Source organism: Anneissia japonica, unplaced genomic scaffold (genome assembly GCF_011630105.1).
Source record: "Anneissia japonica isolate Jap-2015-1 unplaced genomic scaffold, ASM1163010v1 scaffold287598_len761594_cov195, whole genome shotgun sequence".
Classification (NCBI taxonomy): domain Eukaryota; kingdom Metazoa; phylum Echinodermata; class Crinoidea; order Comatulida; family Comatulidae; genus Anneissia; species Anneissia japonica.
The window spans coordinates 422819-449131 of NW_022705477.1; the positions used below are offsets into that span (position 1 = coordinate 422819).

Below are 26313 nucleotides of genomic sequence, written 5' to 3' on the forward strand. Positions count from 1 at the left end.
ATTGAGGTATGAACTTAATTTTATTATGTAGCGATCTTTAGTAAACGCAGGAAAGCATTTCATATCTAAGGCCTAAATTATGGTAGGATAAAAAAATGGTTTAATCTAAATTGGTTGCGAAATCATGTAACGCCAGAGGGCTCACTATGAAAAATACATTGCGCCTGCTCAATTGCATTGCGCATGTTGCGGAAGGAGAAGGGGTTCCCTCCTAACAATTTATAGAAATTCTTGTTCAAAGTGAGTATTTTAAATTAATTATTTTCATTCAAAATATTCACTGACATCCTTTTTATTTTACTGAAATTTACATCAGTGTAGATATTTTACTTGTGTTAGAGTAATCGGAGAGAGATCGCACAAGGCAGGAGTTCAGCCAAACCATAGACTGATGTTCTCGTAGAATCCATCAATCAAACGTTGAACCATTGCCTAGGCTATCACACGCACAGACGGGGCATCGGTTGGTTTCTCAATTGCATGCAAACTTGCTGGTTTGTGTGGTCTTACCTCGTGTTTTTATATTGACGTAACAATGGCCTACCTCGATTAATATTATTAGTAATTCATATCGGAACATTTCGAATTCAAAAGCATTTTGTTCAGCTTTTAGGTACACCGTACACGTAGTCGTACGTAGTAATTTTTAAGAATGATGAAGCCTATATTTTATTTAGGCTTGACCCTGGCTCTAGCTAGGAAAAAGGCTAGGCCTAGACCTAAAAACATGTAGAATATGATTATGAAAAGATATGAAAAGTGTAGTTCCAAGTCCGGATAGGCATGATCCTAAAAGATAGGGGCTGGGGCATTACCTAGGACCAAGCCTATTATTGTACTGTACACTCAGTATGTATGAGAGGGAGTAGATATTGTTGCAGAAAAATGATTTTCATATAATAAAGTACCTATCCTATGCCTATTTGAGGTTATAGTACGACAATGTAGGTTGAAAGCACCAGAATTTAAGAACCACCCAATGAAGATTTTTTTTATACGAATGCAAAAATAGCCGATAAATAGCAACAAAAGGCAAGTATTGTTTGATAATGGAATTTCCCAAAATTTAGTTCTGCTTGAGTGATTTTAAATTTCTAAAATGTATAATAATAATAATGAGCTTATCCATGATTTTGACTTGTTTTTTTCTTAGTTGTGATTAATAATGCTGCTGTTCTTGCACTATTATGCCTGAATACTGTAAATGTGCATTAGGAATTCAGTCATTTCATTTCATTTATTTTGTCTAATTTGAACACACAAAACAGTTTCAAACTCGGGAAGACAGGATAACCAAGAGTATACCAAAATACTGTCAAGTGGCTCTCCAAAAATACTGTCAAGTGGCTCTTCAGTCAATGTTTTTTTTTGTGTAAATTATTGTATTAATTGACTTTAAAGTATAAATTCATATTGATTGGTTGTAATGTAAATATATGTAAGTGTATTTAGCTGGTAATAAAACAAACAAACAAGATTCAAAGAAAACCAATTTATCATGCTTTCTGTTCCTGCTTTTCTGTCTTTATTTTAAATTACTATGTCATCTAAATCTTATGATTAATTTTTCTTATTGAACCAGGCATAAAGCCTCTAAACAGAATACAGTCAGATATTATTTATGTATGAACAAATTTATGCAGACCTGAAGAGTCATGGACAACTAAACTCTAAGGAGATTGGTAGGGCAAGATATTATTGATAGAGGTTGGTAGAAATGGTGATAGGAATTACTGTAACCATGTAACTAAACATTAATTGAAAGGAAAGAACTAACACAAATTTTGTTTAAGGCAAAATAATACATTGTTGATTTTTATAGGGCAAGAAACTAGCATGAAATTTGTTAAGGATTGCATAATATAATAATTAATAATACTACTGTATGCATAGTTTGGTAAGAAAACAAAGTACTGTACAGTATATAGGATATTGGTAGCTACTGTAGGTATACAGTAGGCCTACAACATTTTATATTCCTGTGTATGCAATTAGACTGGATATTTCTTTGTTCCCAAAAAAAAAAAAAACCTAGTGTCTTTATACTTTCTATTTGTGGTTTTTAATATTTCCTTTGTTTGAAACCAAATTCAAGGTAAAGTGGAGGATCTACAGTATTTACAGTGCAAATGAAAATTGACTCACTGTATTTATTGTGATTTTAGACTTAAAGTATGATTGTAATTTATCCATGGTTTCAGATTTAATCAGTCATGTCTTTTCTAATTCCTTTTTATCTCTAATGGAAGTTGGATAATTATGCTTTATTTCTCCAAAGTTTGATCAAACAATTTTAAAGTTTGACAGATAAAATTTGTGTAAGATAAAGAGATCCTAAATAGAAAACTGTTTGATTTGCAGCATACTGTACAGGTGCTCTACTTACTTCATCATAGTTTAACTTTGTTCTATATGCATTTTAATGTTAAAATTGGTTAGTTGTCATTGAACAAAGCATCTGACTGTAAACCCGCGAGTGATTTAGAGCCTTGTAAATATTTTTATAAGATGATTTCCATTCAGTATGAGTTGTAGAAATGGCCCCTTTGATTAGGAATTTTGTAGAAAGTTCTAAGCGTAAATTTCACAAGCTGTCAAGGCTCGATCAATGAGTTATTATGTTGGAAACTCAAGTAATTTATATCGTGTTAGAAATTAAGATTGACATTAATTTGTCTGTACGTAAACAGTGAATACGAAAAGAACGGGCTCTGTGATCCAAGTACGTAACCAGGTTTACGATGTTCTTTGAAAGGTCGCATTTAGAACATGTAATGTACTTAAATTCATAATACATCCGTGCTCACTTAGTACATTTGCCAGATGTCTGCTGAATCTGTATGGGTGTGACTGTCAAGATGAATGCCGAGTGCAAATGCAATTTGCTGTGTGTGGTCAAGCCGTATATATCTTGCAATTGTGTCCTAGATACTGTATCCAAATGTACTAGCAGCCACTTTCCAACTGATTAGAATTCAAGCCATGCATTGTAATATTATAATACGAATATTGTTGGTTTATTTCCCCCACCCTAGTTTTTAAAGCCATTGTTCAAATTACAGTTTATTAGTCGTATTTCTATCTTATATTTTCATCAATAGGAACACGAGGGATTGGAGTGCACCAGGATTAAGCCTCCTCAGACTGTACAGTCCAAACTACCAGTAAACAGTCTGCAGTTTTTGATTCATACAGTATGCCCTTTAGTAATGTACATCTGAGACACAGTAGCCATTGCAGTATATTGTAAATGTGAAAAGCATTAAATTATTGTGAGAATTTTTAGTTTTTAACTGAATTTCCTTACTGTAAAGGTTTGGTTTCTCAAACTCCAGGTCGGGGTTTCAATCTCTCGCTGTGCATTTTGCTTGTGTCCTTGAGCAAAGTACTTTATCTGCATTGCTTCTCTCCACCCAGGAATATCAATGTGTACCTGGTGGGGTTGCCTGCTCTACGCTGATCACAGCAACAGCATTTAAAGCATGTGACCCAATGACCAGGGATAAGAACTGCGCTTTATAACCTCAAGGAAAAGGCGCGATAAATGCCTGTACCAGTACCAGAATGATTATCAGACTCTGTATGTAAAATAACACTGCTCAGTGTTAACGATGTTTAATTGACATTCAAAACAATATACTTATAGGTATTTTTTGAAAATTTTCTATTGTTTTCATTTTTTTTTTCTTAAATAGCATACTGAAAAAACAGAAGAAATATGATGGCTACACCTGTCAAAGAAAACAACAGGCTACGGGCCTACAAGAACAAGGACAAAGATTTACAAGAGATGAGGAGACGCCGAGAAGAGGAAGGCGTGCAACTTCGCAAGCAAAAAAGAGAGGAACAGGTGAGGCAGAATTTAATATTGAACATTGAATACACGTAGTCACTTCAGTCTTGGCTCCAGCAATTGTATAGAGGGGGCGCAGGGAGGGACTTTCAAAGATGAGGGTCTCCACCACCTCAGCCCCAACCCTCCCAAGAAAATTTGATTGTGGCACCTGTAGATGACTAGAAATGGCACTCCAAAAATTTGAATATAATTTTCTTTTTCTCCATTTCAAAAAATGAAAAATTTATTTGTTGGGGGTTGGGAGAGGGATTCGGTGGGTGGCTGACCTCTTTCAAATCCACCACTGGTTTTGGATGTCAACTGGTATTTTGTATTAGCTTTCTGTACAGAAATAAAAGTACAGTAGAACCTCGTTTTTACGTACCCCAGTTATACGAACCCTCGGTTTTACGTACGCCTCGTATCGACGATGACGTCATCAAAAACCCCGACAATATTCAAAACAAACGGCCCTTTTCAGAGCAAAAATATGTAAAAAGACTATAACAATAAACTATAACTATAAACAAACCATAATGCAACGTATTTTCATTAAACAGCAACGTTGGTTGAGTCTAATACCGGGTTGTTATAATCTAAAACCACATGAACTGAGTGAGATGAACAACTACAGATGGTGCTCAAAATAATTGCTTTTCTCCTTAGCTTCGTGTGGCAAACCATGGAAACACTTGTCTAATTTTCTACACGAAGCTGAGTAGGCATAGTTTCGTACACGAACGCTAATTGGTTGGCTCTCCCAGTGCAGTGCACATGTTTGCTGTTTCATGTACATGAACGCTAATTGGTTGGCTCGCCCAGTGCAGCGCACATGGGTTTAGTTTGTCTCAACAGGCCCAGACAACACCACAGCTCTGTTGTTTAAAATAGGCATGAAGGGGAATTCCCAAGTTATTTGAACACTTTATTATGACATCGTAAAGTGATGAATAAAAACTTGAAACACATGGTTTTATTTGTAGGCCTAGAGGCTTGGTCTAGCCTAGCTATAGGTAAAATCGTTCGTTCATACGTACGTATATTGAGCGTTACGTACGTATTAGGTCAAAGGTTACCACAAATTTAACCCAACCTCTATTTTACGAATCCCCTGATTTACGTACGCCCTCCGGTCCCGTACCGTACGTAAAATCGAGGTTCTACTATATATTATTCAACAAATTTAATTTGAAGTCCAATATTTTGCTTCCTGTTAAATATTTAAAAAAAAAGCTCATCATACATTTTCAATTTCATCATATAGACTGTGTATGCAAATGATGGACATAAATGTTTAATGAGTGATATATAATTTAGTTTCTAGTTCAAAGTTCACTTTAGTTGGCCTTTCGGAAATTCAAATTGATATGATACTGCTCAAAGGGTTAAAGGAAAAAACCAAACATAGACTCATAACAGTAATATATTCTTCATTAAATCTAAATGAGTTTTAATCCGAAGGAGCATGAAACAAATTGATTTGAGAATCATTAATTTTCGTGCATTGTCCAGCTCTATGCCGTCTACTATATTTATCCATTGATAATTACTGTTGAGTGGATGATTATTATCTTTCACCGCTACTACCTTTTGGTGAACTATCTTGTTGCATACGTCATAAATTGTCAAACTTGGTTTCTATGCAATTGCTACTGTACACTGTTGCTACAGTTTTTTCAGTGTAATCGTACTGTGTAGCAGTCCCTGATGCAATTGCGAAAGCTCCCGATTCGATCGGCCAATCAGCATCACCCAAAGCTATCCTTTAATTTCTTGGAATAAATGCCTCCCTTGATTAAACACCCTGGGTGTGTTTATTTTTGAATTAAATGAACATCCCCCCTCCCCAAATGACTGTAAAGTAAACAAATCTAATGGCAGCTACGTCATTCTCACACATTTCTACTTTACAGGTTAGAATTATCTGTCTGTATGATTACGTAATAAATCATTTTGATGATAATTATGTGTTATAATAGTTCCACATTTATGTAATGTTTTTCACTATACTTGTACGCGTTAATGAAGTTTATCTGTGACAATCTGTGTTGACTGTTGCTACAGTACCTTGTTTCACTACTGTAATCTCCTACATGTTCCGTTTTCTCAGAATCTTAAACTTGATTTTGTTTGTTTCATTTTCTGTCATTTTTTGTTTAGTTGTTTGATGTGAAACAAGATGTATCCAAAGGTCCTATCATGGCAAATATAGCCTTACTTTATTTATTTAGCATCCATTCAAACACAATGTACAATAAAATAACAATGACATGCAAAATATATTGCTTGTTAAAATGGATAATTGATGCATGGACCCATAAAATCAACTACTGTTAATTTATTTTCAATGGGGTCTAAACTAGAATGTCTCAGGGTGAATACAGTATACTATAATAAAAGATGGTATATCTATGCAGGTGTATTAATTATAAATATATTTAAAAATGTAGATAAATATAAACATAAAAAAATTTGACAATATAAATATCAGAAAAGCAATTAAAATGTAAATTATACATTGAGATATAAATTATGCAAATTATACAAATGTCCTCAAAATTTTTTTACTGTACCTTGAACTGTTCCACAGAAGTAAATATGAATATTCATAATTAAACATCTACATGAAGCTTCTAAATTTCTATTTAAAAAATAGTAATAAGAAAGGAACATTAAACATTTTAATTTTTTCCCATGATATATATAAAGCAGAGGACGTGACCGAGTGCAGTAGCATTTCATGAGAATGCTACGCTACTACATTACCATTGTCTATTGAATTTGAAGGCTAAATTCATGGTTTGAATTTGAAGGTGTGTCTGCAGTCTTGGAATGGTAATTAACAAACCAGCCGCCGATTCATGGCTTGAACAGATACTCAGTATCAAGCGATTAATTGAATTAATTGATGCTCCAGCTGACTTGATACTCATTCATACTGTAGGTTGGTTTTTAAGCATGTTGCAAACTGAAGACAAAGTATCACAGGAGTTTTATTGTCATACTTAAAGCTTATTTATAAAACAACCTTTACATTGTCTTTATAGTTTATAAACATTCTGATAACGCTCAGCATAAATAAAATTGATTAAAATAAAAGATTTTGCTCATTTTAGCTGTGTATGGTCATTAGAGATATAAGAGAGCATGTTTTCATGATTACTAATTGGAAACAAAAATGTTCTAGCAATGCACAGTTTGTAGAAAATGTGCTAGAAGTGCAACATATTTAATTGAGGAAATACAAATATCAAAAATTAGGTCTGTTTTTGAATTCCTCTGGTATGCTGGTATTTTTTACCTTTTGTTCAATTTTAAGCACTTTCAAAAACTTCTCTACCGCATTGATGCCTGTTATACCGTATTAATTCATACTATAGGAGTGCAATGAAAATTTTCATCTTAAGCATTTCACTCTTTTGTATTTTAAATATTAAGTCAGATTTAAGGAACTAGTAATATTGCAAGGTATGTTAAAATCTGATGGATTTAAGACAAACATTCTCTAGGTGTTAGGATGATTTTTCAAGCTTAAGACTTTTCGAGCTTAAAAGCTGGTTTGATAAATCCAGCCCCAGGGCCCTAATTTTTGTCGGAATCTTCATTAGATTCTTTCACATCAAATCATTCCTTTCTCTGTATCTTGTGTCTGTATAGTCTTTAAGTGTTTTTGATAAAAATTAAAAGGTAAAATATATTCTTTTTACAGTACCTGTACAGTTACTGTAAATATTCCTTGTTATAATTGTACAGTATTAAAATTAGTAATTCTATTTAGTAATGATACAGTATAGTATTTCTGCAGCATTTTGTTTAGTATCTTTTAATTAATTTTAAATTCTTAATATTTCTTTTTTTTTTTTATAGTTTAAATGCAGGAAAAACAAATTTCATTTGTACACATGTAGAGTATGATGCTTAATAAATGAATATATAATTTTAATCTTTATCTAAGTACCTCATCCATCATTTAGTCTTAATTCTTATGTTAATTTACCCTAAAAATATTCTTCATCGATATCATCTATACTCTTGTTGCATAAGTGAAGTAATGTAGGTTGTAATTTAGAGATAATTACATATTGATTGGTAAAGAAATGTCAATATATTCTGTATCCGAATGTGGTCATGAAATGAACTACATGACTACATGAGCAAAACATATTACAGTAATCTCATTACTGCTGGTGAAAGCGATTAGCATAGTGCAGTAAGGAATAAAGTGGACTTTTAAAATTTGAGTATAAGCTTGACCATGTGCTTGGGTTTGTTTGGCAAGGCACTAAATTCAGTGTTATCTCTTCAATTAAAGTACAGTAGTACCTAGTTTGGTTTAATGCCAGTCACAGATTATACAATATTACCAGAGCGAGTGTCGTTTCCAAACGTGCCTGATCCAATGGAAGAGTCGGTGGTCATTGGCTGATTTCGGGTCTACTTTTAAAAATAAGTTCTTTCCATTGCTTCTTACGCGGTTGGTGAAGCAGATATGATTTGGGCTCTTACCGTGGAAGTCAGAGGCTTGAACATGCGCTGTGAATTTCACCTGCTAGGCTCAAATGTTGATTACAGTTTCGAGTATGGAGTTTATTTTTCCTTAGGGAGTTGAATATGTGTTTCATAGTTGTTTGATCCAATGACTGGGGTACTAATGTGAAATGCTTTGCTGGGCTTGATACGCTATATGAACTTGAAATACATTCGCAGTGAAATTTGTGGAATGGCCGCGGTAATAATGTAAAACGTTATAATGCAGTATACATGCACTGTATGTTCTTTATTAAAGTAAAGATTATCCACATATTATATACTGTAATCATTACCTCTATGTATTTTCTATACCTGACAATTTATTCGAGGCAGTCTCCAAACATTTTTCTAGTTTAATTTGCAAATAATCTTAGTTCCTTGTTATTCTTAAAACTTACTGTACAGTTTAAAATTAAAACAATATAGACAAGGGGCACGGTTGGAACATGCATCTACAGTACTCTAGATATACAATATTATTAGCAGTTTTGTCATTAAAACCTTAAAACTGCCATTTATAGTTGTTTACGCTAATACAGAACATTTTGCAAATTTATTTGCTCGAATCGAAAGCGTTAGTTCATGCGCATACACATTCACATTTCTATCTGGGTTTTTAGCTTCAGCAAAATCAGTACACTGTAGGTCTAACTGTTTCTACTTTTTGCGAAGCAAAAAAATGCGCAACAAATCAGAACTTAGGAAGTTAACCAGCGCTTTTGATTTGCACGAATAAATAAAAGGCTTAAGAGAGTACATTTGAAAGACAGTTGTCACAGAAAACCAGGACACACATCACAATCAAAAATACAATTCTTGAACTTATAAAAAAAATGAAAAAGTTTGCGAAAGCCAATGAGGAAAGAGAAATTAATGAAAAAGAACACCGACAAGTAGAGATTTTTATAAAATCGAATGAAAGAATCTTAGTAGTATTATTAGTAATAGTAGAACATGTTAAATTTGACATGACATTACAGCAATACATAAGATGGAGGCGAAAATGTGAAACATATAAGTGAGTGAAGTAAACTAATCTAATAAATAAGATTGTAGGAATATGTTGGACAGGTGCTCCACAAATGAATCAGGTGTGAAATGTGATGTGAACATTTGCTATGTTGTCATCGGCGACATTCACAAACATGACTCTTGTGTTTGCATCTAGCATTTAATTATCTGCTTTGTTGATAGTGTGGCTCATACTTTATTAGAATATCTGTGAATTTTGGTAAAAAAAAATGGTACCATGCAATTTTAATTGTGTAACTCATTAGAACATCCATTGATAAGAGCAACACCATAGTTGCATGTGTCTATATTGTACAGTATATTTAGGTAATGAAATTTCTGAAAACCCATGCAAATATAGGTAAATACAGTATTTTAGTTATAGATACAGTATGATTAACTATAAAAATCATGAGTTTTTTTCCCATATCAAACCTTCAGTACTACATTATACAGTAATATTTAAACCAGTTAATTTAAGGGTTTACAGTACTATGTGCAAAGAGTAGTATAGTAGATTGTGCAGTGTTAATTAAATTTTAATTTATTTTTTGTATTTTATTCATTTGTATTCTTTGTTTACAGTTGTTTAAAAGAAGAAATGTAACAGACCAAGATGAAATGTTTATACAAGATCCAATCATATCTAGCACAGGAACGGTAAGTATTACAAATTAATCCTATCAATATTTCATAAAGTTTTCCAAACATCCAATATCTGATTTGTTTTGTTAGTTTTTAACAAATTATTGAGATATATAGTATGAGCTCAACAATTCTAACTACAGAGCAAAGAAACTTGAAACAGAATAATTAATGTTTAGTGTTTGTGGTAATTTATATTATGATTTGATAGAAATTTTCTATAAAAGAAGTTATATTTCAAGAATTAAGTGTAAGAAAAGAATGAGAGATCTGGTCATTCAGATTATGTATTCTTTTATGATTTTTTGAAATCTGTGTGCTCAGTGCATTTCTTAAGATTACGGTAAGATTATCCTCTAGGGGCAGAGTGGCTTGCACATTCTGCTTGTCTGCTAATTCAAATCCAATGACCAGAGATAAAACCGCTCACACACTTTGGTAGTGTGCTGTAAAAGCGGTGTATAAAACTTTTTAAGCATACTATAAATAACATGAATTGAAATTAAATTTGAATGATTGAATTGAAATTAAGAATTGAGATTGTAAATTGACATACAGTAACTACTAACATTTTCAAATGGCTTTGAATGTGTGTCATCATCTTTGTAATGAAAGTAAGAAATGAATTTATAGAACTAAATGCTAACTTTTCCAAATTTCTTTGATTTGTGTCAATATTGCTGGATTTAAAGAACTTTATATTTGTTTGTGTACTCATCTTCCTGGTATATTGTAAATAAAATGGATTGTGTAAAGCAAGGTGCAGAATTAATATTGTTAATTATATAAAACATTTCCTCTTTAAATTGAAATTTAGAAATTTAATAGAACCAATTTTTAACACTTATAGTATCTTTAAATTTTGTCAACAGCCTACAATAACAGCAGAAATGGTGTCTGATATTATGTCTGAAAATCAGGAACTCCAACTGAAAGCTACACAGAAATTTCGAAAACTTTTGTCAAAAGGTCAGTGAACTTTTATTTGACTCACCATTGGAAATTTCAAAGATGATTCAGCTATGAATAAGACAATGCCAAGTCTAAATTTTACTTCCTCTAAAATGTTATCTAATTTCCTAGAACATTATCATAACTGTGTTTGGAAATGCTTTTCATTGGATTGTTTAGACCAGGAAAGGATGTAATTTGAATTGTGTTGTATTATTCAATCTTTTAAGCATTTTTTGTACCATTGTATGAACCAGGTTTATGGTTTACACTATAGTACTTAGGAAGATCACTCTACTAAATTTATTATATTTTATCAAATGCATTAAATGAAAAGTAATTGGAAGATCATTTGCCTTTATGAATATTCATATTTTGGATTGGGTCATTAAAGTATAATTTTTCCGCATGTCTTTAATATTCTTCTTTTATATTACTTTTTAACCTAGTATAAATATTCATTTGTAGATCATTTGCCTTGGGAATTTTTATGTCAAAAAATTAAAATATAGAGACCCATTTTTTAAATATTCAAGTAATTTCCAAAAAGTATTTATCTAAAAGCAATTTGGCTTATGAATATTTATCTTTTAGATAATATTATTAATTTATGGTTTTTTAAATTTTTTTTAATTTATTTATGACCCAACAGTGTGTCAAACACCAAAACAGGGTCGCCATAAAAATACAATATGATATAAAAATATGTAAAAATAATAAAATTGCATAAAAATTCATTTTTACATATTAAATATTAAATAGGCCTAGTGAAGATTACATTAAAAGTAGAAATATTACAATTAAACATATCGATATGGGGAAAATTTGTACTACATTATTGTAAGAAGGAGCAACACGACGAAAAAATACCATTTTTACAAACATTGACATGAGAATACTGAACTTTTAACAAATAGTTAATACGAAGCTTGCGCACAGGAACATAAAAATAAAAATTTGAAACAAGGTCACAATCAAACTTGGAGTTTAAACATTTGAAAAGAGAAATAAGGTCATTTCGTTTGTGTCTTTTAGATGGTAAAAATTGTTCACATCTTAGCGAACCGGCTGCTGGGCCGATGAACTTTATGAATTTGTTGTGAATCCGGTCTAAGAATGAGTCTGAGATATTGAGTTATAGATAACTGAACAGAAGTCAAGAGATGGAGTAATTAACCATATTATCATATCACATATGATAATGAGGAGTCTTGTCTATGGTTCAGCAATAAAAAAATATTGTCCACTATTCAGTCAAACAACATAGAAATGAGGGTGTTTACTTATACAGCAAGGATGAATATATTGATCACCCTCATTATGTTAAAAATATCAGATTGCCACTAACCAAATAGATAAGTTTGTTCACCTTTATAAATTATTCATCATGGAGAAGTCATTTGCTTTAAATTTCAAATTTGAAAGATTTTTTTCTTATTTAATTTTACAGAGCCAAATCCACCAATAGATGAGGTCATTCAAACAGGAATTATTCCCCGGTTTGTCGAATTTTTACAACAGGAAGGTGAAGCTATGTATACACTACAGGTACGATGTTTCATACAGATATCCACTTACATTTAATCACTGTTGACTTTGAATACCCTCTACATCCCAATAACTGGGGCAGTTCTTTTCAATTTGTCTTAAACTACAGTACTCATTACATTTATATTTTTATTGGATGTCTATTTGAAGATTGTAATCTAATATGTTATTAAATCTATGATGTCATTGAGCTGGTTTAAAAAAGCTTGTAGCTTCACTGATAAACTGTTGAATTTTGAATTAATTATTAATATTCTATTGGACACAATTTTTCATTTGTTAGAGATTAAGTACTGACATTTAAAAGCATACTGTACTTTTGACAGTCCTAAAAAAAATCAAATTAAACATCGACTAGCTCATTTAAATTGATAAAACATAAATGTTATTAAATCTATGATGTCGTTAAGTTGGCTAAAAAAAAAAAACTTGTGTTGTAGTTTCACTGACAAACTGTTGAATTTTGAATTAAATATTAATATTCTGTTGGACTGAATTATTAATTTGTTAATGATTAACTACTGACATAAGATATACTGTTCTAAAAAAAAATCAAATTAAACATTGACTAGCTCATTTATATAGGGTTACAGACTCTACTGTAAACATTTAAAGGGACTAAGTAAACAATTTAGAAATAGAACTAGTGCTAGTGCTGTGGTTAACAGTGAGAAAAATTGTGTTGGGTTAGAAATTTTGATTAATTTTCAATTTTTCTTATACCCATACTTTTCCAATCAAAGGCTAATTAAAAAGTAAAATAGTTAATCAAGTACATATTAGTGTAAGAATTGAATACATGAATATTCATAAAGGTCAAGCTTAAGGTCACAAATATTGAAAAAAAACCCATTTATAATGAGTTTAAAAAAAAACTAATAAGTGGATCATCATAGAAAAAATGGAGTAGTCTAATTGAAGATGAGTAAATTTTAGATTGAAAAGGTCAAAGGTCATGGGGAGTTTTTGGTTCTTGACTTTCTGATATTTAGTATATAGGGACATGGAGATATACACTCTATCAACTGGCTGTTATAACCTCTAAATATTTTTGTATGTAGTGCTGTGGATGGTGATAGGGAATTTTCTATGCTTCACATGATCTTTTCAGTTTATACATAAATTCAAGACAGCTGTATTTTGATGTTGCAACTTAATCTACATGCCACTCACTATTGAAATCTACAAATAATATCAGCAAAATATGAATTAAACTGTCAGAGAAATTTCAAAGAACTCTTTCATCTAATAGGAAATAAGGTTTATTAAACCGTTCATATCATAAATTGTAGGAAATATTGATCTCTCTGTTGGTTGTAACCAATCGGTCTCTAGGTACAGTAATTTCCTTAAAGGTATGTTCTGCGAATAAACTTGAAATTTAATTAAATTCAATAATTAAATTGCTTTCTTTGTAATTAAGTAAATTATTAGCTACAATTGAAAGAAGAGAAATATTTTACCTCGCTTTTAATATAAAGACATTAAAAGGGAACTAGAGGGATGATATTTTTTTCTAGAGAGCATTTTTGATATGTAATTTTAATAGAATCAACCATAAAATCTTTTTTTGGCATTTTTTTATGTAGTTATTACGATTTACCCGTTAGCAGCGTGACATCAGTGTAAGCTACTGAAACCGAAAAATCATATAGCACCGCTATATGATTTAAATTTTAAGTTGATTCTATAAATACTTGTGACATAAAAAAATCCTGTCTAGTAAAAACAAATCATCTTTCTACAGTAGCTCACTTTTAAATAATACAGTTCAATATCTTTTTAGGCTTGTAAACCAATTTAATGATTATTGTTATAAAATGTCTGTAAGTTGACAGAATCTGAACTTTTTGATCTCTCTCTTATTGGAAATTGTTAACTTTTACATCTCATTCTGCTATTCAATGTTTTTAATTGAATTTTTGAGAATTTTTTCTGATTAACCAGTAAATATTTAATATCCTGCATCTGCTATTACCATGGTTACCACATAGAAATCATCTCACCAAGCTAACTGCACTGAGCAATTTTATGTCTGTAATATTTGATCTCCATATTTGCATAATTAAAATAATATGACTAGATTTAATGTTTAATGTTGAGTACAGTATGTACACTATTTAGGAAATGGTTTTAACATCTGGTAGCTGCTTTTTATCATAACTTTATGAAAAACATTATTCACAATTTTGTTTACTTAAGGTGTTTTTCAATGAGTTCAATGATAAAAAAAATTAGAAATATGAGTGGATATACTACTTAAACCAATGATAATAATAATATTAATAATTGCAGGCCTCGAATTTTACCGCGGCCATTGCCGACGGTGCCCTCCCAGTTGGCCTTGGTGCCCCTGAAAATGAAGCACGACGATGGCCACTACTTGCCTGCCCTTTTAAAGCCTTGGCCTCGGTGCCCTCACAATGCTTAATATAGATCGTTTGACACGTAAAATAAATCTAAGTAAGAACGTTTAAAGAAAACACGAAAGCCAAAAACGTAGGTCGCCTAAGCTAGCCTTGGCCAGGTTGCAGTGACAGAAGAGAACATGTAAATATGTAACATTGAGAGAATTTCCATGTGTGTTGATACGGTTGATACAAACTGTTTTTGCGTTTACCGTTGTGTGCGCATGCGTCTTACTCTAGCGGTTATTGCAATAAACATGGGCTCATTCGACTGGTTCATTTCATTGGAACGAATTTTCGTTGAGTATTGTTGACAACGAAAATTAACATAAACCAAGGCACTCGCGAGAAATTAGTACTGAGGCTAAATCAAATTTTGCCTTGTGTGCCCTTTTATACTTGAAATTTTGGCCTTGGTGCCTTTCTATTTGGCCTTGGTGCCTTTCAAAGTCATGTCATACCTGAGGCCATTTGGCCTTGCCCATAAAATCCCCAAATTCGAGGCCTGTGATAATAATAATAATAGTAATAATAATAAGATCAGATTTTCGCAAATCTCTTGAACACAATACTTGTATCTGACAAAGAGCTCAGTTTACTAGTAATTTGGTTAAGTACACAAAAAACTATATATAAAAAAACAATGTGAATATTTGAACATACAATATCTCTATAGATTTTTGAAGTAGGATTTTAACGTCATTTGTTTTGAATTGATATCAAGAAATATTAATAATCTGATGATAAATTCAGCTGTACATGCCTATGTTCTCATTTTTCTAAATAATCATTAATACTCATATATACACTATTGATGTTAAAACTTAATCTGTGGTATTTGATGTGTTTGGTTGAATGATAGGCACAGCTCATTCACACTGCAAATACTCATTTTCAATGACATGTGGAGTTCATTTAGGAAGTTTATTACATAAAATCAAATTTCCTCATTTCTAGAATTATAAGGTCAAACAAATTCTCTGTCAGAACTGTTTCCAGTCAAAATTGGAAATTTAAGCTGTGAATTCAATGCAATTCTTAATCAAATATTGCATTAAAATTTCACTACAGTATACTAATTCCCCTTTTCAGCTTTCCAAATTTTTCATGATTCAACATCCTTTGTTTGTTTAAATATTATTTTATTTCATTAACTTCTATTTGTACATGTATGTCTCAAACAAGAAGCTGTTGCATGTTTTTGTGTGATGACATATTTCCTGTAGTGTTGGATGGAGAGAGACCCCAACATACAGTATGTTATTATTCCATGAAATTTAAATTTGAGTTTCTTGTTAACTGACCTTAAGACAGTTTGATCCATATGTTTTCTGAGATAATAATATTATTATTTATTCTTTCATTATTATTTGAGACACCTAAACTAACCTGCAATTAATAGGAAACATGAATAAGAAAAAAAAAAAAAAAGATTATAGAACCATTTGAAGATAAGAGATACAGTACTGTAACCAAGTGAACAATTTTTTCTCTCAATATTTTAAGACTTTGAAGGACTGTTTGTGACAACAGTTGAAAATGTAATGTTTTATAGCCATGTCCCCTTTATTCCCTAAATATCTTGCAGTTCGAAGCAGTGTGGGCATTAACAAACCCCCTTTATTCCGTAAATATCTTGCAGTTCGAAGCAGCGTGGGCATTAACAAACATCGCATCCGGTACATCACTTCAAACGAGAACAGTAATAGAAGCAGGAGCTGTACCCATTTTTATTATGCTCCTAAAAGCACAAAATGAAGATGTACAAGAACAAGTAAGTGAACAATGGTTATCAAAATTACACTGTAGAAAAAAGCATTACTAAATCTAATAAAAACATATACTTACAGAATGAAGATGTACAAGAACAAGTAAGTGAACAAGGGTTACCAAAATTACACTGTAGAAAAAAGCATTACTAAATCTAATAAAAACATATACTTACAGAATGAAGATGTACAAGAACAAGTAAGTGAACAATGGTTATCTAAATTACACTGTACAAAAAAGCATTACTAAATCTAATAAAAACATATACTTACAGAATGAAGATGTACAAGAACAAGTAAGTGAACAATGGTTATCAAAATTACACTGTAGAAAAAAGCATTACTAAATCTAAGAAAAACATATACTTAAAGAATGAAGATGTACAAGAACAAGTAAGTGAACAAGGGTTATCAAAATTACACTGTAGTTAAGCATTACTAAATCTAAAAAAAACATATACTTACAGAATGAAGATGTACAAGAACAAGTAAGTGAACAATGGTTATCAAAATTACACTGTACAAAAAAGCATTACTAAATCTAATAAAAACATATACTTACTAAGTAAACGAAAAATAAATTGCCTAATTTGTATATTTCAATATGTTTATTTAACTTTTTAATTAAAAATATAGATTTTCTTTTTCCAATTACCTGATGTTATTGGCATTCTTATAGCAAAATGATAAGCCAATTTCAATACATATTTTAATGTTTTAATATTAACATTATTGTCACATGATAGATGAACAAGATTACAGTACAAACTACAATTGATAGTAAATAATTAACTAACTACTGTATTGTTGTTATTGTTATTGTTGACAAATAAAATTTATTGAGTATTGAGTATCTGATAATTGGTGAAGAAAATAATTTCTAGTTTTCTAATACTTCTTACTTGATCCTTACTTGATCCTAGCACTAGTGGTTACAAAGCGTTTAACTATCCTCCACTATAATGAATATTTCCATCAAGTACAGCCCACCCCAACAAAAACCAACAGAGTATGTTTTCATGAGTCAAATTAAATCAGTGGTAGTAAATCATAAAAAGATAAAAATGAAATGACTGCGAAAACTACCAAGCCCAGCCCTAAAATGCCCTAAACTCAATTGAAAAGACTGGTTTTAAGACATTCTGTAAGCTTGCTTTATAGACAAAATAAGCATTCAATTATGGAATTTTATTGCTTAAGTATTAACTTAACACAGACACTATAAATAATATGTAAAGTAAGTGTTTATTTCACTTGGAGATTTGGGTTTATTGATTCATTTTCCAGCAATTCCCCTTTATTGCTTTGAGTCTATAAATGATTATGTGCATGGTGTAGGTACAGTACATATAGATTCCCAATTACTGTGTTTGCAACCCTAACATTTAATGATGATGTCTTTCTCAGATTTTTAAAACCCGCAAGTTTTTCCAAATTACAAAGCCTTGTGCAGTATATGTAATACAATAAACAAATCCTATAGTAACCTTATTAGGTTGCTAAGTTCCAAAAAGAAAAAGGCAGTATCCAGTATAGAAGACATCAGAATTCTTTAAAAATATACAATGTGGGAAAAAAAGTGATTACCTAGAATTAATTAGGAACCTAGATAACCCATGAAAGTCACTAAAGTGCCTTGTAATAGGAGAATCCCTTTATGAAGAATATAAAAGGAAATAAAAAACAAATGATTGCACTCATGATAAAACAATACCCATGTGCCCTATAAGAAAACTATGTTTATGAGATATGAATCCATGTAATAGATTGCTTTGAGGATATTATCAGGAAATATGCTCAATTTTGATAGTATGATAAAATCCATAAACTAAAGATTTATTACATTGAGATGTTCATAGTAACTAAAGTAATAATGTAGAAAATGGCATGGTTGAATCAGGTATAATGGTACATATTTTATGCTCTTCTTTTCCTTAGGCTGTTTGGGCACTAGGCAATATTGCAGGCGACAGCCCAGATTGTAGGGACTATGTTTTGGATTGTGCCATATTGCCACCCTTACTTTCGTAAGTATAAAAAATTGGTAGGCACTCATTCTAGGGATAAACAAGAAACATTGCATCGCAATTGCATTGAATATTGTATCGCATTATATGGACGGAAAATAATGTTAGCTTTTGTTGAATGGATGAAGTTGAATATAATATGTACTATTGGTAAATTACTGCTTGGAATTGGATAAGAAAATTACATTGAAGATCATATGACGACATCACGATTGGCGTATAAATCAACAAAGAAAAGCATACAGAGCTGAAAAGAAGTTTATTACAAAAGATAACATGTGACTTGAATTAATAGGCTATCGAATGCTAGTATAGGAAATGATATATTCATGAAGTGAACAAAAATGTGTTTCAACAGTTTCTTAATTCTACTGGTAAATGTAATGGGCAGAAATAAACTCACTCAAAACTATTGTTGAATGGATGAAGTGAAATATATATGCACTATTGGTAAATTACTGGTTGGAATTGGATAGGAATATTGCATTGAAGATCATATGATGATATCACAATTGGCATATAGATCAACAAGGAAAATTATACACAACTTGATTAAATTTATTACAAAAATTGATCTATGACTTGCATTAATAGGTTATCCAGTGTTATAGGAAATGATATATACATGGAGTGAAAAAAAATGTGTTTGACATTTCCTTATTTCTATTGGTAAATGGAATGGGCAGAAATTAACTCACTCATAGCTATTGTTGAATAGATGAAGTAAAATATATCATGTGCACTATTTGTAAATTACTGCTTGAAATTGGATAGGAAAATTGCATTGAAAATCATATGATGACATCACAATTGGCGTATTAATAAACAATGAATTTATACAGAGCTTTATTAAATTCATTACAAAAAATAATCTGACACTTTTAATAGTCTATCCAATGCTATGAGAAATTATATATACATGGAGTGAGAAACATGTGTACGACTGTTTCTTATTTCTACAGGTACAGTAAATGGAATGGGCAGAAATAAACTCATTACCGTATTATATTTTTCATTGAAAAATAATGACCTAACAATGACAATGTATCTCTGCACAGGTTACTTGCTCAATCAACTAGAATATCCATGACAAGGAATGCGGTGTGGGCTCTGTCTAATCTATGCCGGGGGAAGAATCCAGCACCAGAATTTGAAAAGGTAAGCGTGGTTATTCAGTTGGGATACTTGGTTTTGATCCATTGAGTTCTCTGGGGACCAAATAATTAAGCTTTGAACAAGAGTGGTCATTACTATTATAATTAAAGAGTGGGTTGTGTGCCCTGTCCACTCCCGGGCCTGTTGAATGTACATGGTATTTAACCACGGCAAAGTTCTTTTGTCTCCCGAGTCCCTATCATTCCAACCAAGGTGTTAGATTAATCATTTTTTGCTATAAGGTATTCATAAGCTACAATTGCTAATACTCCCAGAATGCTAATTCGCTGTCTTGAAGTCAAAAGCAACCAATATATTTTAGAGTTATGACTGATGATGATGAGACTAAACTGAATGTAGTAATAACAGAAAAATTTATAACAAACTGTAATAAAAACATGCAGATTATTTAATAGAGGTTAGATAAAATGCTTCTTTGATGCCGTCATTTCCTGATTATTTCCTTGGTGTGATGTTTCCTGTTATGGGCATCACATTGTGAAAAAATGCAGTGTGTTTCACTTGCATTTGGTGTTTGTCTTTATAGGTATCACCATGCTTACCTGTCCTGTCAAGGCTTCTGTTTAGTTCAGACCAAGATGTTCTAGCTGACGCCTGTTGGGCTTTGTCTTACCTGTCTGATGGGCCTAACGAGAAGATACAAGCTGTCATTGACAGTGGTGTGTGTCGCAGATTGGTAGAACTACTAATGTAAGTCAATAGTTACTAGTAATTCATTAGTTACTAAAGTTAAGGCAATAGCTATTAATGTTAAATCAATAGTTACAGCCACACGTGGTATGTGATTTTGTCATTTACTAATTATTTATTTATGATTGATTCAGTTTGCTGAAGTGTATTTGCTTTCTCTTATTTCTATCAGGCACACATCCCAAAGTGTTGTGTCTGCAGCGTTACGAGCCGTTGGGAACGTTGTCACAGGAGATGATGTACAAACACAGGTATTTCAATTCAAACGCTAGTTTGTATCTAACTTCTGCCACTTACAAAAGAATGCAATTGAAGCATTCTGGTAGACTACCCTAATAATTTTGTTTTGCAAATTAAATATTCTTGCTCACTCGGCTGGGAGTAGGAGGAAGATCAAAATGTTGTTTTTTTTTGTTTTTTTTTACCCTTTTTATTGCATTTCTTCATGTTTGCATAAATTATCCTTCAAGGTAATTAGTACCTGGATTTGTTTTGGCAAATGAATTTTGAACCTTCCATATGGCACTCAACATGTTGATTGTCTTGTATCAGTTTATACTCATGGTATATTTAAAAAAAAAATTTTTTTAATTGTTTTTTGTTATAATTGAGGTTAAATGTCAAGTGCATCCTAATCATTTTGTTTTATTTTTTATTAAATATTATGCTCAAGGTGAACATATTTTTCTATCCATTCTGTATATTTAAAATGTATTCATTTTTTTTATGTTTCCTTTTTCATAATCTATTGTTCCATGATTCAGGTGATCTTGAATTGTTCTGCATTAGCAAGTCTCCTGCATTTACTTAGCAACCCTAAAGAATCAATCCGCAAGGAAGCTTGCTGGACAATCTCCAATATCACAGCTGGCAACCGGCAGCAAATCCAGGTAAAATATATTTTTTTTTTAGTTGTATTTTATATTATCATAAATCTCCTCTTCATTTACTGACAGCTGAGGTAACATGTTACACTAGTGTAGGATCATAGGATTACATAAGCTTGGAAGCAAAGCTTTATAATAACTAAGCTGCCTATCATTGTAACGATACTGAAGAGGTTTTAACAACATTGTATTTTTGTTTGAAACTTGAATAACATACAATTTTCAAAAGTTGTTTAGGAAAGGTATGAAGACATTTTGGAACATCAATATCAAATTATGAAAAACACATGAAAAACCAACATTTCAAAAAAATAATATAATTGTGGAAAATAGACATTAAAAAGATTTTTTTTTGAAAATAGACTTTTAGAAGAAATCGAGTAAATACTGGTAGGATTCAGTGCCTTCAATTATATTTATCTACTTTTTTTATCTGCATGTCGCTTCACTTACTACATTACCTACATATTGTTTTACAGGAAGTCATTGATGCTAATATTATATTTATCTACTTTTTTTATCTGCATGTCGCTTCACTTACTACATTACCTACATTGTTTTACAGGAAGTCATTGATGCTAATATTATTCCAATGCTAATTGAGATTCTTGGGAAAGCAGAGTTCAAGACCAGGAAAGAGGCAGCTTGGGCAATAACTAATGCAACGTCGGGTGGAACACCGGAGCAGATACGGTTTGTGGTTAAAATTTATAATAGAAATGAAGGGAGGCATGGACAGAAGTTTTACATTCTTCCTGGCATCCATACAATGGATAAGAAGTGTAGAGATCCATCATTGGGGCATTAATGGAAGACCTGATTATTACTGGCATCCATACTATGTGTCAGGGGGCTTAAGGAATCTATCCATAGGGCATTATCAGAAGTCCTGCATTTTTCTAAGCATCCATATAATGATTTGTGGATCACTTTTTGTTTTTGTATTGTCTGTTTTTCAGTCAGTCACTTTATTACAAATTATGTAATTCAGATGTTTTAATAGATAGATTTGTGATTATTATCGGTAATAAAAATGTTAATGTTTTATTTACAGGTTTATTATACATGAGGGCTGTGTGCGACCTCTGTGTGATTTGCTAACAGTAATGGACAACAAGATTGTACAAGTTGCATTGAACGGTTTAGAAAATATACTAAAGCTTGGAGAGCAAGAAGCTAAGCAGCGCGACAATGGCATCAACCCGTACGCTGAAATGATAGAAGAATGCTTTGGTAAGCAAATTTCAAATGGTAGTTATTGGACCAAATTTTAAAATATCATGTTAATGTTTCTCCATTTTTCACAAGGCAGAACTAAGAATATCTTACAGGTCTTGAGTAATCCACATGAGATATGAGTGTCTGTATTTGTATAGGCTTTGTATATTCCTAAATATGTGAATTTGTTTTACCGGACATGCACTGTGTTGGTCGATTAATCCATCTCAGCTGTGTGCTAGTGACACGCACTGCTCATTTGTATAGCAGGCTAAGTGGATTGTCATTGAAAACGATTTGTCATGCACATCGTCGCATTGCGTTGTTAATGGAATTGTGCCGAAAAGCAGTTTTCTTTAGGTTTCCTGCTTTTCATTTTACCATAGTAGATTTAAACTTGACTTCATTGTTTAAATACGTACCACAAAATATTTTTTTTCCCTCTATTTTTAGGTCTTGACAAGATTGAGTTTTTGCAAAGCCATGAAAACCATGATATCTACCTAAAGGCCGCCTTCATTATAGAACACTACTTCGGAACGGAGGAAGAAGACGACAAAGTTACCCCTCAAGTTGACCCAGAATCGCAAGAATACCAGTTTGGAACCCAAGACAATGTTCCAATGCAGGGCTTTCAATTCTGAAGCGCCACCAGTGTGAACTTGAATCCTTTCAAAACATTACCCTTTATCTTAACTGATATGAGGTACCCTAACAGTTGTGAGTAGAACATAACTAAATGTTTTAAGTATTTGTATAATTTTCATTGGCTAACTCATACACATATCATGTTTAAAATATCTTAGCATCGCAGGATATTGATATTTATTGTCATGAAGGCATGATAATATTTTCTATTTTTTTACTCATCTGTAACAGAAAAAATTAGCCTTGGTTCCATTACACAGCAATATTACATGTAAATAGACAACAGCTATATTCATAGTACATAATATTCAAATTTATTGAAGAAGATAAAGAAATTACCAAGTCAAAATTTATGTTATTGTATTTTGTTATCAAATTAATATTCAAATGTTTTGTTCCTATGGTTACAAAATTGCCTTGATGTTGAAACTTTAGGGGTGGACGCATCAATATTAATTAATTTTTTTTTATTGAAGACTTCCCAGTACATTTTTGGAAAATATACTCACAGAAGAAGTGCAAGATATAATGGAAGTGTGGTTCATAAATTGGAATACACACATATTATTACAAATTTCTTTCCATGAAAATGGTTCTATAATGTAGTATTTTGAAATACCAGCTATCCCTCGTGTTAACCTATTAAAAGTTGACTTTAATCAAAGCTATAAAAAAATACAAGCTATGATATGTACTAAGTCAAATAAATATCAAAGTAGTGTATATATACATATACATACATTTACAAATAATTCATTTACTGAAATTAAAGCTATTTGTTTTTTCCAAAAATAATATACAAATCTGTATATATAAAGAGTTATTTTATCATTGTAGTTTGGACAAAACATGAAGTCTTCATGAAGAGAAAACTATTTATTTTATTGCATTTATTCCATTTTTCACCCACCAAATATTCCACCACATGCATTTGATGGGTAGCGGCCAAAAATTTGGTTGGAAAATGTACAAAAATAATGAAAGCAAATATAGAAATATTTTGATTGGTGAGAATGCATTTGGGTAAAGGATAAAAAATATACAAAAAGCCAAAATGCAACTGAATGTATAGATATACTTAACTACTACAAAGCTTTTACAATGCATGATCATATTAAATCTGGTAAAATCGTGTAAACTCCGGTATCGAAAAAAACCAGTAATTTTTATTAATTTTGTATCAGAAAAATATGAAATTTATCAAATAGTTTACAGGTATTCAAATGTTATATTCTAGTTTATGAAATTCCTTTTCTTTTAAAGAAAGTATTTATTTGTTATTTGATATTAAAATTTTTAAAAAGGGCTTACATTGGTTTCTCAGTCCCTGTTTGTGTTTTAACTAAATGTATTACAAATTTAAATTCTGCAAATCTGGATTAATGTCATATTCGAGGTTCTCTTGTTATGTGGTTTAATATTCTTTGGTATTGATTTTTTAAATGTAAATATTACATGCATAGGGAGATGGGATGTACAAATACCTTTATCATTAAAATCCAGTCCAACTGGTAAATGCTTGGGTTAAATTTTTTAAAATTTAAAGATATAAACCTATTAGTTTGAAATAACCTCAAAATTCATAGTAATTATACTGTATCCATTTAGAATAGTAACAATAAGTCCTATGTTTATTTATGCATGCAATGGATGTTATAGAAAACAATTCTAGGGTCACTTATTTTGCCAAAAAATTATCTTCTCTTGTTCAAATTCTTAGAAAGAACTACATTCATTTAATTGCTGAGTTTTTTAAACAGTACTTTTAAATGCATGTTTTCTTAGATTTACCAAACTACTACCCAAGATTTATTAGCAGGAAACCATTGCAATTGAAGCCTAATTCTGTTGTTTGGTGTTTTTTAAAAATTCCTAGCTAGATGTTCTTTAGTTGTAGTACAGGTAGTTACTTATATCAGGGTTTTGCAGTCTTGAAAATTCATGGGATGTAATTAATAACTTTCTTTTCCATGACTACAGTATTCATGGAAAACACTACGCAAAATTTATGGAAATATCATGAAAATATTTTATCAAAGGAAAAAAAATGTCTGAAATTTCTTGTCATTACAAACGTCATTATTGTTAATGACCATAATGAAATCATAGGGTACAATATATGATATTGGGATTGGTATAAACAAAATTGTTATGCAAGAACCCTGGTATACTTACTGATCTATTTTTAAAATACACTGTTATACTTCCATCATTTCGTTGGATTTGGAGAATGTAGAAATGTTTCCATGTTACCTTTATTGAATGAGAATAACGTGTCTAAACCATGTATTGAATATTTAATATTTAGATTAGAACATGGAACTATTATATAGCAACATTTACTACTATATGATTACTACAGTGTTGTTCCTCATTAATTAATAGGTGTATTAATTATTCTGTTATAGTAGTAAGGAGGGGGTTTTGTAAGTTTAAGAACCCTCTCCTAGTAGGATTGTTGTGCCTTTTGTTTGTTTTTATGATAGCTTTCTCGCAAGAATTTTGCTAAATTTTCTTTCTATTGGTGTTATGTAACCATGATAGTTTTTTTATATGAATATTAGAGTGCCAACTTTCATGTATTGTGATTCTCTAAATTGAAATCCTAATCCATAACCACAGAATTATAATAATACCTTCCAAAGGTTTTAATTGTTATACCATATTTCCTTGTTTTGTGTTTATTTTGGCACGGTGACGCACTTGAAATTGTGATGATCATTTTGTGGGGTACACTGAGAAGAAAATAGTCACCTTTGCCTCGCATTAGTTGGCGCACTAATATTCCTGTAAGAATTCTATTGTAACTAACTAATATTCAATGTCAGTTATTTCATTCGTTTAAAAACTTTCTTCAAATATATCATATACAACAAACTCTTTACACATGCAACATTAATTTATCTCAAGATACATAAGCAAACAGTAAGCAAACAAAACAAACACTAATACAAATTCAGCATAGACATT

At 31.3% G+C, this 26313-nt stretch overlaps 1 protein-coding gene across 1 annotated transcript; it reads left to right on the forward strand.

Annotated features, from left to right (window-relative positions):
- Positions 1 to 159: 159 nt before the first annotated feature.
- LOC117105592 (importin subunit alpha-7-like) lies at positions 160 to 25995 on the forward strand. Its single transcript, XM_033246777.1, has 14 exons — positions 160 to 240; positions 3696 to 3850; positions 9962 to 10036; positions 10894 to 10990; positions 12423 to 12520; positions 16571 to 16702; positions 18636 to 18724; positions 19783 to 19882; positions 20427 to 20590; positions 20763 to 20841; positions 21355 to 21480; positions 22043 to 22170; positions 22532 to 22710; positions 23149 to 25995. Exons 2-14 carry the CDS (start codon positions 3719 to 3721, stop codon positions 23337 to 23339), a joined length of 1590 nt encoding a protein of 529 aa, XP_033102668.1. The 5' UTR covers positions 160 to 240; positions 3696 to 3718; the 3' UTR covers positions 23340 to 25995.
- Positions 25996 to 26313: the final 318 nt, after the last annotated feature.